Source organism: Miniopterus natalensis, chromosome X, assembly GCF_054644295.1.
Source record: "Miniopterus natalensis isolate mMinNat1 chromosome X, mMinNat1.hap1, whole genome shotgun sequence".
NCBI classification, from domain to species: domain Eukaryota; kingdom Metazoa; phylum Chordata; class Mammalia; order Chiroptera; family Miniopteridae; genus Miniopterus; species Miniopterus natalensis.
This window is the reverse complement of record NC_142103.1, coordinates 68,012,555-68,025,091: the sequence shown is the minus strand read 5'-3', so window position 1 is coordinate 68,025,091 and position 12,537 is coordinate 68,012,555. Positions and strand designations below refer to the sequence as shown.

The 12,537-nt window shown below is 53.3% G+C and overlaps 1 protein-coding gene across 2 annotated transcripts; it reads left to right on the top strand.

The window, feature by feature from the left end:
• Nucleotides 1-507: 507 nt before the first annotated feature.
• Nucleotides 508-9,537, top strand: IRAK1 (interleukin 1 receptor associated kinase 1). Of its 2 annotated transcripts, XM_087829288.1 has the most exons (14): nt 508-658; nt 753-920; nt 1,025-1,156; nt 1,281-1,381; nt 1,574-1,762; nt 1,989-2,053; nt 2,235-2,349; nt 3,067-3,185; nt 3,677-3,884; nt 4,293-4,358; nt 6,045-6,281; nt 6,936-7,356; nt 7,851-7,994; nt 8,405-9,537. In XM_087829288.1, the coding sequence occupies exons 1-14, from the start codon at nt 523-525 to the stop codon at nt 8,464-8,466; spliced, it is 2,163 nt and encodes a 720-aa protein (XP_087685414.1). In that variant the 5' UTR covers nt 508-522; the 3' UTR covers nt 8,467-9,537. The 2 variants fall into 2 exon arrangements, with proteins under 2 accessions (XP_087685414.1, XP_087685413.1); XM_087829287.1 differs by lacking the exon at nt 6,045-6,281 and having other exon boundaries at nt 523-658.
• The last annotated feature ends 3,000 nt before the right edge of the window (nt 9,538-12,537 follow it).

Genomic DNA, 12,537 nt, shown 5'->3' with positions numbered 1-12,537 from the left:
ACGGCCAGCTGACAGGAGCCAGGGGCCTTTGTGTATGTAACCCACATCTGACCCAGTTCTACCAGCATCTCTCTCGACTCTCCATGCCTCCCAAATAAAGCCAAAACGTCTAAAGGGGGCCTCCCTATGACTGTCAACAAGGCCCTGCTCCAGCCCTTTCTCGGACGCCCCATACCTTCGCCATAGCCACCGTCCTCCGTGCTGGGAACCGCTCCCCTCCATCCCTCGGAGCCCCACTCTGATGGCCCCTCCTCCTGGAAGCCCGCCTAGCCCTCCCGGCCCCGCGCAGACGAGCTGCTTTCGCGGTAAGGGACCACGTGCAGCGCCCCCGTGTGGCCGAGGGCCGCTGCGGTGGCGCCAGCAGCAAGCAAGATGGTGGAGTCCCGGGGCACCGCCCCTTCCGCCTAGGCGGGCGTCGCACGAGGCTGGCTTAAAGGGGAAGTGAGTCAGTGTCCGCGGACCCGGCCGGCCGAGGCCCCAAGAGGCCCCGGCCTGGCGGCGGCGACAGCGGCGGCGGCGGCCATGGCTGGGGGCCCAGGCCCGGGGGACCCCGCCGCTCCCGGCGCCCAGCACTTCTTGTACGAGGTGCCACCCTGGGTCATGTGTCGCTTCTACAAAGTGATGGACGCCCTGGAGCCCAGCGACTGGTGCCAATTCGGTAGGTGGCGGCGGGCCGGCTCGGGAGGGAAGGGGCGGGGCGGGGGGGGGTGCGCCGGCCCCAGCGCCTAGGCCTGACGCCCCTTGCCCCGCAGCCGCCCTGATTGTGCGTGACCAGACCGAGCTACGGCTGTGCGAACGCTCTGGGCAGCGAACGGCCAGCGTCCTGTGGCCCTGGATCAACCGAAACGCCCGCGTGTCTGACCTCGTGCACATCCTCACGCACTTGCAGCTGCTCCGCGCCAGGGACATCATTACGGCCTGTGAGCATGCAGCCCTGGGACCTGGGACCCTAGAGCTGGAGGCCTCTCACGGGGCTCCTCCCCCTGCCAAGGCGTAACCATACTTTCCTTCCTTAACGTCCCAGGGCACCCTCCTGCCCCCCTCCCACCCTCCAGCACCACCGCCCCGAGGACTAGCAGCATCTCTGCACCCTTTGAGGCCAAGGCCCCCAGCCCCCCAAACTTGCAGTTGTCAGCTTCCACCCTCCTCTCCCCAGGTAAGAGGGCTCTGGTGTTGGGCTTGATGGACCTGAAGAAAAGGCCACCTTGACCATGGCTCCAGACCCTGCCATAGACCCCGCCGCTGGTCTCTACCTACCTCTCACTAGTGTGTTTATGAAGCTTTTCCAGGCTCCCAGACCCATTCTGGGCCTGAGTGCGGCCCTGTCCCAAGCCCTGCTGTCTGGCCACCAGCACCATCTCTAGGCTTTTCTTCTACCAAGGTATGTGGGTCCTGCCCCCCCCTCCCCCCCCAAAGGTTCCAGACAAGGAACAAGAAACCCAGGCTTTGGTATACCGGGGAGCCCCAGCTGGTCCAGCAGGGCCAGCTGGGAGGTACCTGGGCTGGGGAGAGCTTGTGGCCAGGGCTGAGGGAAGAAGACAGGACCTCACCTGATTGGGGTCTCTTTCTACAGCAGAGCCCAGAGAACGCAGTGTCCTTCCTGCAAGGGAACCACCCCTCTTCATTCTGCTGGCCTCTCCATGAGATTTCCCAGGGCACCCACAACTTCTCAGAGGAGCTGAAAATCGGGGAGGGCGGCTTTGGGTGTGTGTACCGGGCCGTACTGAGGAACACAGTGTATGCTGTGAAGAAACTGAAGGAGGTGGGTGTAGCATCCTTCTGAGGGTCCTGGAAGGCCGGCAGCAGACCCTCACCTTTCTGGTCTTCCCCCTTGCTTCCCACACAGCTCCTTCAGCCCTCTGATTCCCCAGCTAAAGTCCCCAACCCCTTGGTTGTTCTGGGCCCAGGACAGATGGCACTGGGAGTGGCCATCAAGCCTTGGCTTCAAGAGCCTCATGCTGCCCCCCCATTTTCCCTGGGGGCTACAGGAGGCAGACCTGGAGTGGACCACTGTCAAGCAGAGCTTCCTGACCGAAGTGGAGCAGCTATCACGGTGAGCCTGGGACATCCCTCCAGGACCACACACCATGGGACCTAGCTCCCTCGGATACCGAAGCCTGCCAGGCCCAGCCTAGCTGAGGGACCAGTAGGCACTGGTCACTCCCACAACAGCAAGATGGAAAGCATGGTGGAGGCTGGGGGCCAGAGCACTGAGGCCCCACTTTTCCAAGCAGGTTTCGTCACCCAAACATCGTGGACTTTGCTGGCTACTGTGCTCAGAGTGGCTACTACTGCCTTGTCTATGGCTTCCTGCCCAATGGCTCCCTGGAAGACCGCCTCCACTTCCAGGTAGTCTTACCTGGCCTGACACGCTTCCCCAGACCTGCAGCACCTGGGAGGAGTGGGGCAGGGGGCCTGGGCTCTGAGCCTCGATGAGTGGGTCCCACCAGCAGGCAGTACTGGGCTTAGCATTTGGCCAAGGTGGGCCACCGTTTTCTGTGGCCTCTCCCTGACTATTCCTGCACGCCCAGGAGCCTGGGTTGTGGTGCCTCTAAAAAGGGGGTTATTGACTGAAGCTTCTCCTCTCTGCAAACAGAGTAGCTGAAAGGTGTCGTCAGTATTGCTCTTGAGGAAAGGGGGCAGTGGGCAACAGGCTGCACTATCTGGACCCACATTTGGGCCCTGTCTAGTGAGGTGCCCACAAGACACAGGGGTGAACTGCACACGTTGTTGGGGGAAATAGGGAGAAAGCCTCCAGTGATGTCCTGATCACCCTGAGATGAATGAACTTCAGGAACTGAGGACCTCTGAATTATATGATGACTCCAGAAAGCACGGTCCTAGCCATTCCCAGTATGCTTTATAAAGTGGTAGCATAGCTTAGTCTCAATTCTCGTGTGAAGTAGCTCATGGGTATTTTGCTCCTCATTTTCCAGAAGGGGAAACTAAGGCCCAGAGAGTGAAGTGCTTGTCCAGATCCCACAGTGACAGGTGGAGGGAGGGTCAGGATCAAGGAACAGTGGTCCCCAGCCTCCCCTGTGCCCCTTTGCTCTCTCTCTACTCCAGACCCAGGCCTGCTCTCCTCTCTCCTGGCCTCAGCGCCTGGACATCCTTCTGGGCACAGCCCGGGCTATTCAGTTTTTACATCAGGACAGCCCTAGCCTCATCCATGGAGATGTCAAGAGGTAAGAAGGGGGCACAGCCAGGCCCCTGGGTCCCCTGAGAGCTGCAGGAGTGGAGGCTATGGCAAGGCAATGGTGCTCCCAAACTTTCCACCAGCAGGGAGCCTTGTCCAGAGGAGCCCTGCCCTGAGTGCCCCTCATGAGGTTAGGCCTGGCCCCCTGCTCAAGGCAGAGATGGTGGGCAAGGTGCAGCCCCAAGGCCTGGGACATCAGAGCGGGACCCAGGGTCACTGAGTACCTGGCATGGGACAGATGTGGAAGCAGAAGCCAAGGACAGGGCCCACTGCTGTGTAGGGGCTGAACTGTGCAAGGGTGCTCTAGGTGCTGCTTGCAAGCGCCCAGGTAGCTGGACTGTTCTAACAGTACCAGCCACTCTCTGTAGGCAGGGTGTAGTGTGGGGTCTTCAAGTCCAGTTATGTCAGGGCCAGGCAGGTGTGGGGGGCAGAGTGAGCTGGGGCCAGGGCCAGGCTGACATCCGTCCTTTCTCCCCTAAGTTCCAACGTCCTTCTGGATGATAGACTGATGCCCAAACTGGGAGACTTTGGCCTGGCTCGTCTCAGCCGTTTTGCAGCAGCCAATCCTGGTCAGAGCAGCACCGTGGCCCGGACTCAGACCGTGCGCGGCACCCTGGCCTACCTGCCCGAGGAATACATCAAGACCGGGAGGCTGGCCGTGGACACTGACACCTTCAGCTTTGGCGTGGTGAGCCACAGTCCCCTCTACTGGCTGGAGGGCTGGGAAGCTGTGGCCAGCCAAGTCAAGAGGGCCTGCAGAATTCCATATAGAGCCGGAGGCCAACCCGGCAGGAAGTTAACAGAGCCTCAGCTGCAGGCCCCTCCCTCCCTGGCATGGGCCCCTTCCTTGGCCCTGCACCTCATTTCATATTTGTCATTTTGCATTCTTTTTCTTCAAGTCGGTGCTCCAAACTGCCAAAGCTTCATTCCCCTGACATCTGGCTCTGTCCCTGCAGGGAGGTGATCCTGATCTGCCTAAGGACTGGGCCACTCTGTCTACCCCACAAACCTCCTCTGCTTGTGGCCTCCCCACCAAGGCCTGGGACAGCACCATCCCAGAAGCCACTGCTATGCTCTCCATCTGCTCTCTCTCCAGGTAGTTCTGGAGACCCTAGCTGGCCAGAGGGCTGTGAGGACACATGGTGCCAAGACCAAGTACCTGGTGAGCCTCCTGAGGCGGGGCAGGGAGGGAGGCAGACAGGAAGGGAGAGAGGCAGACAGGGAAGGAGAGAGAGGGGCAGGGAGGCACTACTCCTGACAACCAACAGGTGCAGCCCTGGAGGGTGGAAAGATCTGGAATGCCACACTCCACAGCAGCCAGCCTTTGCTGCTGCTGACTCATCTTTGAAAGTAGGCAGGGCCCAAACAGCTTTCTTTACCTTGATGAAGAGGAACCTGTTGTCTGTAGATCCATTGGGCTTTTCCAGACCCCACCTCGGCTGGGGGGAGGGGAGGGAGCTTCCTAGCAAGGTAGTCCCAGTGCTTTGGGACCAGAAGCTACAGTGGAAAAGAGAACATGGGAGCCTGCGAGAGGCTGTGGACGGAGAATTGGGCAGGCTCTGAGAAGCCTTTTTCTGGGCCCCACCAGGCCCACAGCAGACAAACACTCGTTGTGAAGGCAGGTCTGAGCTGCCCCCACCTCTTAATCATGGTTCCTGTCTGCCTCGCCACGGACTGAGATGAGACCTGAGTTGTAGTCCCAACTGGACTGTGTTCTTGGAGCAAATCTCCACTCTTTGCTCGTCCCCTTTCCCCATGTGGAAGCAAACTTAATGCCTGTGCAACACTTAGACACTTTCTGAGCCCAGAATGTGCTCAGTCAACATTTGCTCTTTACACTTTACCAACTGGTATACCTTCAGCTGCTTCTGCTCCTGGCTTGGAGCTGTTTCTGTCCATTACGGGGTCTGGGCCAGGAACCAGGGAGCCAGACAGTAGCCTTCCTTCACCTTCCACACCCATCGGCACATCCAACTAGGGCTGCTCTCTCTGTTTTCATCACTGCCCCGGACTCCTCAGGGGGTCCTTCTTTGGTCGTCTTTGGATCCTTTCCATTTGTCCTCTGTGCCACTGCCAAATTAATCGTTCAAAAATGTAAAGAGCCCTGGCTGGATGACTCCGTTGGAGCTTCGTCCCAATGCACCAAGGTTACAGATTTGATCCTCAGTCAGGAGTCAACCAGTAAATGCATTAATGAGTGGAACAACAGAGCATTGTTTCTCTCTCTCTCCCCCTCTCTTTGTCTAAAATCAATAAAAAGGGAAAAAATGTAAAGACATCATGGAAACCCCTTTGCTTTCCCACTGTGCCTGGGGTGAAGGCCCAATGCCTGAATATAGCCTCAACTCCCCAGGGCCTGCCACCGCCAGCCTTCTCTCTGTCCTCTAGGCTCTCTGCTGCCTATTCTAGGGCCTGAAAAGTCACCCCCCATTCAGGTTCTTCCTCCTGGTCCTTCCCATCTCAGAACTCAAGGTGGCCTCCAGTCCTGTTTCTGTTCTGGGGTGTCTCTCCATGGTACATTGCCTTTCTTGGTTCTGCCCTCTCTGGTTAATTCATGCTTTCAGATCCTAGCTCAGGTGCCACTTGCTCATGGGCCTCTGCCAGAGTTTTCCATTGCTTTTATAGGCTTGTTTTTGGCATCTCCCCCCTCTAGGAAGTCCACTCTGTGAAAGTGGGCCCAGGCTGTTCTGTTTGTTGCTGTATGCCTAGGGCCTGGGGCAGTGCTGGACACACAATGGGTGCTTAATCAACCGAAGAAAGATCACAGGAGTCAGTGACCCAGGGCCTGGGGAATTCAGCTGAAGGCACAGCCTTCCTAGCGGCCATGCTCACAGTATCTGTCCCACAGAAAGACCTGGTTAAAGAGGAAGCTGAGGATGCCGGGGTGGTCCTGAAAAGCACCCAGACCACACTCCAGGCAGGTCTGGCCTCAGATGCCTGGGCTGCCCCAATCGCCACCCAGATCTACAAGAAGCACCTGGACCCCAGACCTGGCCCATGCCCACCCGAGCTAGGCCTGGCCCTGGGCCAGCTGGCTTGCTGCTGCCTGCACCACCGGGCTAAGAGGAGACCCCCCATGACCCAGGTATCCTGGAGGAGGGGGACAGGAAGCATTTGAGGCACCTACTATCCATGGGGGCAGTGGCCTACTGGAAATCCTGCATTCTTGGCACTACCCTGTAGTGACCCAAACACAGCACCTGCCAGACCTCTTTCTGGAAACAGAGTCTCCATACATTTCTCACTTGCCCTTTGGTTCTGCCTGGGGTGGCGGGGGCCTCACTGAACCCTGCCTGGGCTGTAGAGAGGCAAAGGACTTCTATTGCTCCCTCTTCTGGATATACCGCACCACTGCATCTGCCTTTTTTCTGTCCCTTCCCTGGCCGCAGCCTCTTTACCTCTGACAGTTGAGAATAGAGAATCCCTATTTGAGAGCAGCAAGGTAGTGAGATTCACTCTCTAGAAGACAGAAGCCGTTCTCAGTCCTTAGCTTTGGTGGCTGTGACTCTCAGTGCTCCTTATGGCAGGGACAAAGGAGCAAGAGACAGAGCTTTCCTGGCTGCAGAGTGTGCCAGCTTAGTGCTCCCCACAGCCTCCAGAGCAGTGATGTGGGGCCTGGGATGGCAGCCGAAGCCCCAAGGCAGGTCACAGATGATTTGGAGCAGCCTTGTGGTTTGACTGTCTTTTGTGAGGGCTGTGATGGATTACTTACCCTGAGAGTCCCTCTTTCTCCTCGCAGGTGTACGAGAGGCTGGAGAGACTTCAGGCAGCAGTGGCAGGGCCATTCCTGGAAGCAGAGGCTGCCTGCCGCAGCCCTCCTTCCCCACAGGAAAACTCCTACATGTCCACCACCAGCAGTGCCAGCCCCCGGCAGCCCCTGGCAGTGCCCTCAGGAGCCCCAGCCCCAGTTACAGAGCAGCTCCAGAAAGGCCACAACCAGCCTGTGGAGAGTGACGAGAGTGTGTCTGGCCTATCAGCTGCCCTGCATTCCTGGCACCTGACCATGAGCTGCCCCCCAGGCCCAGCCCTGCCAGACAGCCCTGGACAAGAGGCCGCCACGTGGACTCCAGCACCCCTTGGGCAGGACGGCTCTACTCAAAGGGGTGCCACCCGAGAGTTATGGGGGAGTGGCCCAGGGCCCCAGCCCACAGCTGTGGAAGGTAGCTGGGGACATGTGCCCAGAATAGGGACCAGGGGCCTCCTTTGGCAACAGTCCCCATACTTCTCACCTCCAGCTTTCTGGGATAAGAGAACTGGGGCCTGATGTTAAGCTCACTCTGTCCCTAGCAAGCTCCAGGCCTCTGTCTTAGGACAGGTAGCCTGCCTGGCCTTGGAAAGGGGTGCAGAGGACAGCTCAGCATTGTCTCATCGTCCCAGGCAATGCCCCTCAGGTGGGCAAGAGGAGGTCAGGAGCTTACTTTCTGTTGAGCTAGGAACAAGGAGGCTCTACTCAGGACTAGGCTCCTGGCCTGGCTGGGAGTCAGGGCCATGATGCAGCCCCTCCTAGTCCCTGCCTTTAGGGCCCTGAGGACTTCTCTCCTGAGGGCAGGAAGCTAGGCTGGGGGCCAGGAAGATTCGTGAGACCGGGAGTGTCAGTGAGGAGTTCCTAGGGATAACAGCCCCTGAAGCTACAAGGGCACTCTCTCTACCCCAGGATCACTCCTGGGCAGTTCTGCGTCATCACGGCCACCACAGATTGTCATCAACCCAGCGCGACAGAAGATGGTGCAGAAGCTGGCCTTGTACGAGGATGGGGTCCTAGACAGCCTGCAGCTACTGTCGTCAAGCTCCCTCCCAGGTACCCTCTGCGCTTTGCAGCCGGATGCTCAGCCTCATGCTAGCCCCAAACAGCAGTGTTTTTTTTAATCATGTACTGATGAGGACCCTGCTACCCAAGGGTGTGAGACAGGCCACTCACCCCCTCTAACAATGGCTGGAAGCCCAGCCTACTCCCATGCCTCCCTCTGGCTCCCTCATTTTCTCTTGAAACAGCACCTTCCCTTAGCCCTGGGGTGCCAGTGCCCCCTCTGCTTCTAGAAAGCATTTTCCATTCCAGGTGCTATTTGAACAAGCTCCGCTTAGGAATAGAAACCCTAATTCCAGAGAGCACCCTGGGAGCTGAGGGGAAACCATGGCCCAGCCCTTGAACCAGCCCTCTGGCAGCCAAGGAGCCTCCTCCATTTACTAACTGGCATTTTCCTCCTGCAGGCTTGGGCCTGGAATACCAAGACAGGCAGGGCCCGGAAGAGAGTGATGAATTTCAGAGCTGAGCTCTTCATGCGGGCGGATCCCCCAAACCCGGAAGTCAAAGTTCTCATGGTTGGAAGTTCTCATAGCACATGAACCCTCAGGAGCCTGTGGGCAATAGGGGTGGGGCCCCAGCTTCACAGGGCAGAGCAGGTGGTGGCCCCTGTGCTGTAGGGGTGTGGGCACAGGCCAGGCTCAGAGCCACCCAGGCCGCCTGCTGGAAGCTGGCAGTAGGGCAGGACATCTCAGAGGCCTGCCTCAGTCCATTTGGGGGAGAGGAAAGCCACTGTCATGAGAGGGGTGTGTGGGGGAGGAATACATGTCTAAGGCTGCTGGCTGCATAGGCCAGAGAGGAGAGGTGAATGGGACCACTGGTACAATGGGATGCAGCAGGGAGCTGGCTCCCCTGAGAGCTGGACAAGGCATTTGCAGCTCAGGCCTACAGCAGCAGCCCTTAGCCCTTCTCTTTGTACTTTGCTGAAGCCCTGGGGGAAATTGGCCACTCTCTACAATAGTGCGAGTTAGGCCTGGGACCCTCCCAGCTGCTTGCAATGTGGAAAAGAGAGGTGTGGCTGTCCTATGGTTCAGTCCACTAGCTAGAAATGAGGGTTCTGAGATACCTCAGAGAGTCCAGCAGCGCCTGCATCAGGCCAGTGCCTGTAGGCTTCACTAAGGAGCTGAGAGCTAGCCTAACATGACTGCCTGCTACCCAGGCCACTCCTGGATGCTATAGATGGGTCCAAACCAAGTCAGCCTCCAGAGGCTTTAGGCTCAGCATCAGGCCCAGGCACTGATTGTGGCAAAGGGGCCACTGCCCAAGGTTCACCTAGGCCGGAGTCCTGTATTACCCAGACAGAGAAGCCCCAAGGCAAGAAGTTGGGATCAAGGCAGAGAAGGAGGAAAAAGAAAATGGGACTCAGTTTGAGAAGCAAGTGAAGTTTCTTGAAACCGAGTGTCTTCGAAAGTAGCCCAGGGCTGTAGCACAGGCTTACAATGATTTTGTGTCCACAATCATGAGTCACACTACATGCCCCACAAAGCTAGGCCTTGGTGAAGTCCAAGTTGTACTAGAGTAATAAAAGCTTATGTTTCAATCTCTGGTTGTACTTGCGGAGTTTGTTGCACTGAAAGCCTCAAGCTTTTCCCGTGCTTTCACCTTGGAGTTCCTGACTGTCCAACCCAAAACACCAGACCCCCCAAATCCTCTAGAGGCTCTTGTTTCCACTCCCAGTAAGCCACCATACTGGTGGCAGGTCCACAACACCACTACCCAACAGTACTTAAATGGGTTGTTAAGTTTTCCCTATACATTTTACGGGTTTTGATGCTATTGTAAATGGTATCTTGGTAGCATTTCCTAATTCATCATTGATAGTGTATAGGAATACAATTGACTTTTGTCTGTTGGCTTTGCATTCTGTGACCTTGCTCAAATTCACTTACTAGCTTTAACAGTTTTTTGGTAAATACCTTGGGTTAGTCTATGTACACAATCATTTCATCTGCAAATAAAGACAGTTCTACCACTTCTTTTACAATCTGCCTTTTAGTTCTTGTTTTATAGCACTGACTAGAGCCTCTAGTCAAATGTTAAATAGAAGTGGTGAAGGTAGACATCCTTGCCTTGTTCTCAATTGTAGGTGCAAAGTGTTCTCTATCACCATTGAGTATAATGCTAGCTATGGGATTGTCGTATATGTATTTTGTCAGTGTGGTGAAACATCACTTGATTTTCAAATCAACCAACTTTGCATTCCCTAGCTAAAAAGAGCACTTGATGAATTTCACTTGCTAATATCTCTTGAGAATATTTGGGTCTATATTCATGAAGGATATTGATCTGCAGTTTTCTGGTAATATCTTTATATGATTTTGGTATCAGGGCCTCATGAAATTAAATTGGAAAGTGTTCCCTGCTCTTATTTTCTTAAAGGGCTTGTGTATGCTTAGTGTTAACGTCTTTAAATGTTTAATGGATTCACCAGTGAAGGCATCTGTACCTGGAGTTTTCTTTAGGAGGTTTTTAATTCTAAATTCAATTTCTTCAATTAGCTATCAGCCCATTCAGATTTTCTGTTTCTTCATGTGTCAGTTTTAGTAATTTGTGTCTTTCAAGGAATTTGTCTGTTTCGTCTAAATTGGCATAAAGTTAATCCCCCTTCTCCTCCTCTTATACCTGCAGGCACTGTAGTAACATCCCCCCTTTCATTCCTGATATTGGTCATTTGTGACTTTCCTTCTTTTGTTCATCATCCTAGAGCAGCGATTTTCAACCTTTCTCATTTCATGGCACATAAACTAATTACTAAAATTCTGCAGCACACCAAAAAATACATTTTTGCTGATCTGACAGAAAATAGGTATAATTTTGATTCATTCACACTGGATGGCTATTGTGTTGGCTGTTGTCATTTTATTTGACAATCTAAGGGAGAAGAGGTCAGTGCCCCTGACTAAATAGTCCGGTACTGCATGTTTTAAAAATTCTTGCGGCACACTGGTTGAAAATCGCTGTCCCAGATAGCTTAACTATTTTATCAAACATTTCAAAGTACCAAATTGTGGTTTCGTTGATTTTTCTCCATTGTTTGTCCATTTTCTATTTTGTTAATTTTCATTCTTTATCCTTTCCTTTCTTATTTTGGAGTAATGAAACTAATTTTGGTTTTAATTTGCTCACCTTTTTTCCAACTTCTTAAAATGTAACCTTAAAATAATTGGTTTTAAACCTTTCTTTTTCTAACATAAGCATTTAAAGCTACAAATTCCCTGCCTGGCCGACATGGCTCAGTGGTTGAGCATCAGCCTATGAACCAGGAGGTCACTGTTCAATTCCTGTACATACCCGGGTTGCCGGCTCAATCCCCAGCAGGGGGTGTGCAGGAGGCAGCCGGTCAATGCCGCTCTCTCATCATTGATGTCTCTGTCTCTCTCCCTCTCCCTTCCTCTCAAATCAATAAAAACATGTAAAAAATTTTTTTAAAAATGAAGCTACAAATTCCCTTTGAGAACAGCTTTAGTTGAATTCTACTTATTTGGATATGTTCTATTTTCATTATCATTCAGCTCATAATGTTCTCTGACTTCCCCTGTGATTACTTTAACCAATGACTTAGTTAGAAGTACATTGAATTTCCAAATATTTGGGGACTTTGCAGATACCTTTTTGTTATATGTTTTTAATTCCATCATGGTCAGAGAATTTGCTCTGTATGATTTTATTCCTTTTAAAATTATTGAGATTTGTTTTATGGTTTAGCTTGGTGAATGTTCTATGTATATTTTATTTTATTTAAATATATCTTTATTGATCTTAGAGAGAGGAGGGTGAGGGAGAGAGAGAGTTGAAACATCAATGATGAGCGAGTCATCATTGATCGGCTGCGAGCCTGCAACCCGGGCATGTGCCCTGATGAGGAATCAAACCTCGATCTCCTGGATCCTTGGTCGATGCTCAACCACTGAGCCACACCCAGCCAGGCTCAGTGTATATTTTAAAAGAGTATATATTTGCAGTTGGGTGAAGTGTTCCTATAAATGTCAGTTAGGTCAAGGTGGTTGATAGTGTTGTTCAAGTCTTCAGTATCCTTGCTGATTTTCTGTGTGCCAGTTCTCTCTGGCAGACTGAGAAGAAAATAGCACAGTCTCCAACTGTAATTGTGGCTGTGTCTTTCTTCTTTCAGTTCTGTCAGATTTTGCTGCATCTATTTTGCATTGGGTGCATACACATTTAGGATTGTTATGTTTTCTTGATAAATTGACCCTTTTATTATTGTGATATGCCCCTCTTTATCTCTGGTAATATTCCTTCTTTTGACGTCCACTTTGTCTGGTATGAATATAGCCACTCCAACTTCTTTTTTTAAAATATATTTTTATTGATTTTAGAGAGAGAGGAAGTGGGGGAGAGAGAGAGAGAAACAACGATCGGCTGCTTCCCTGTCTCCTGTGTGCACCCCAACCAGGGATTGAACCTGCAACCTGGGTATGTGCCCTGACCCGGAATTGAACCGGCGACCTTTTGGTGCATTAGAAGACGCTCAACCAACTGAGCCACACTGACACCAGGGCCACTCCAACTTCTTTATTATTAT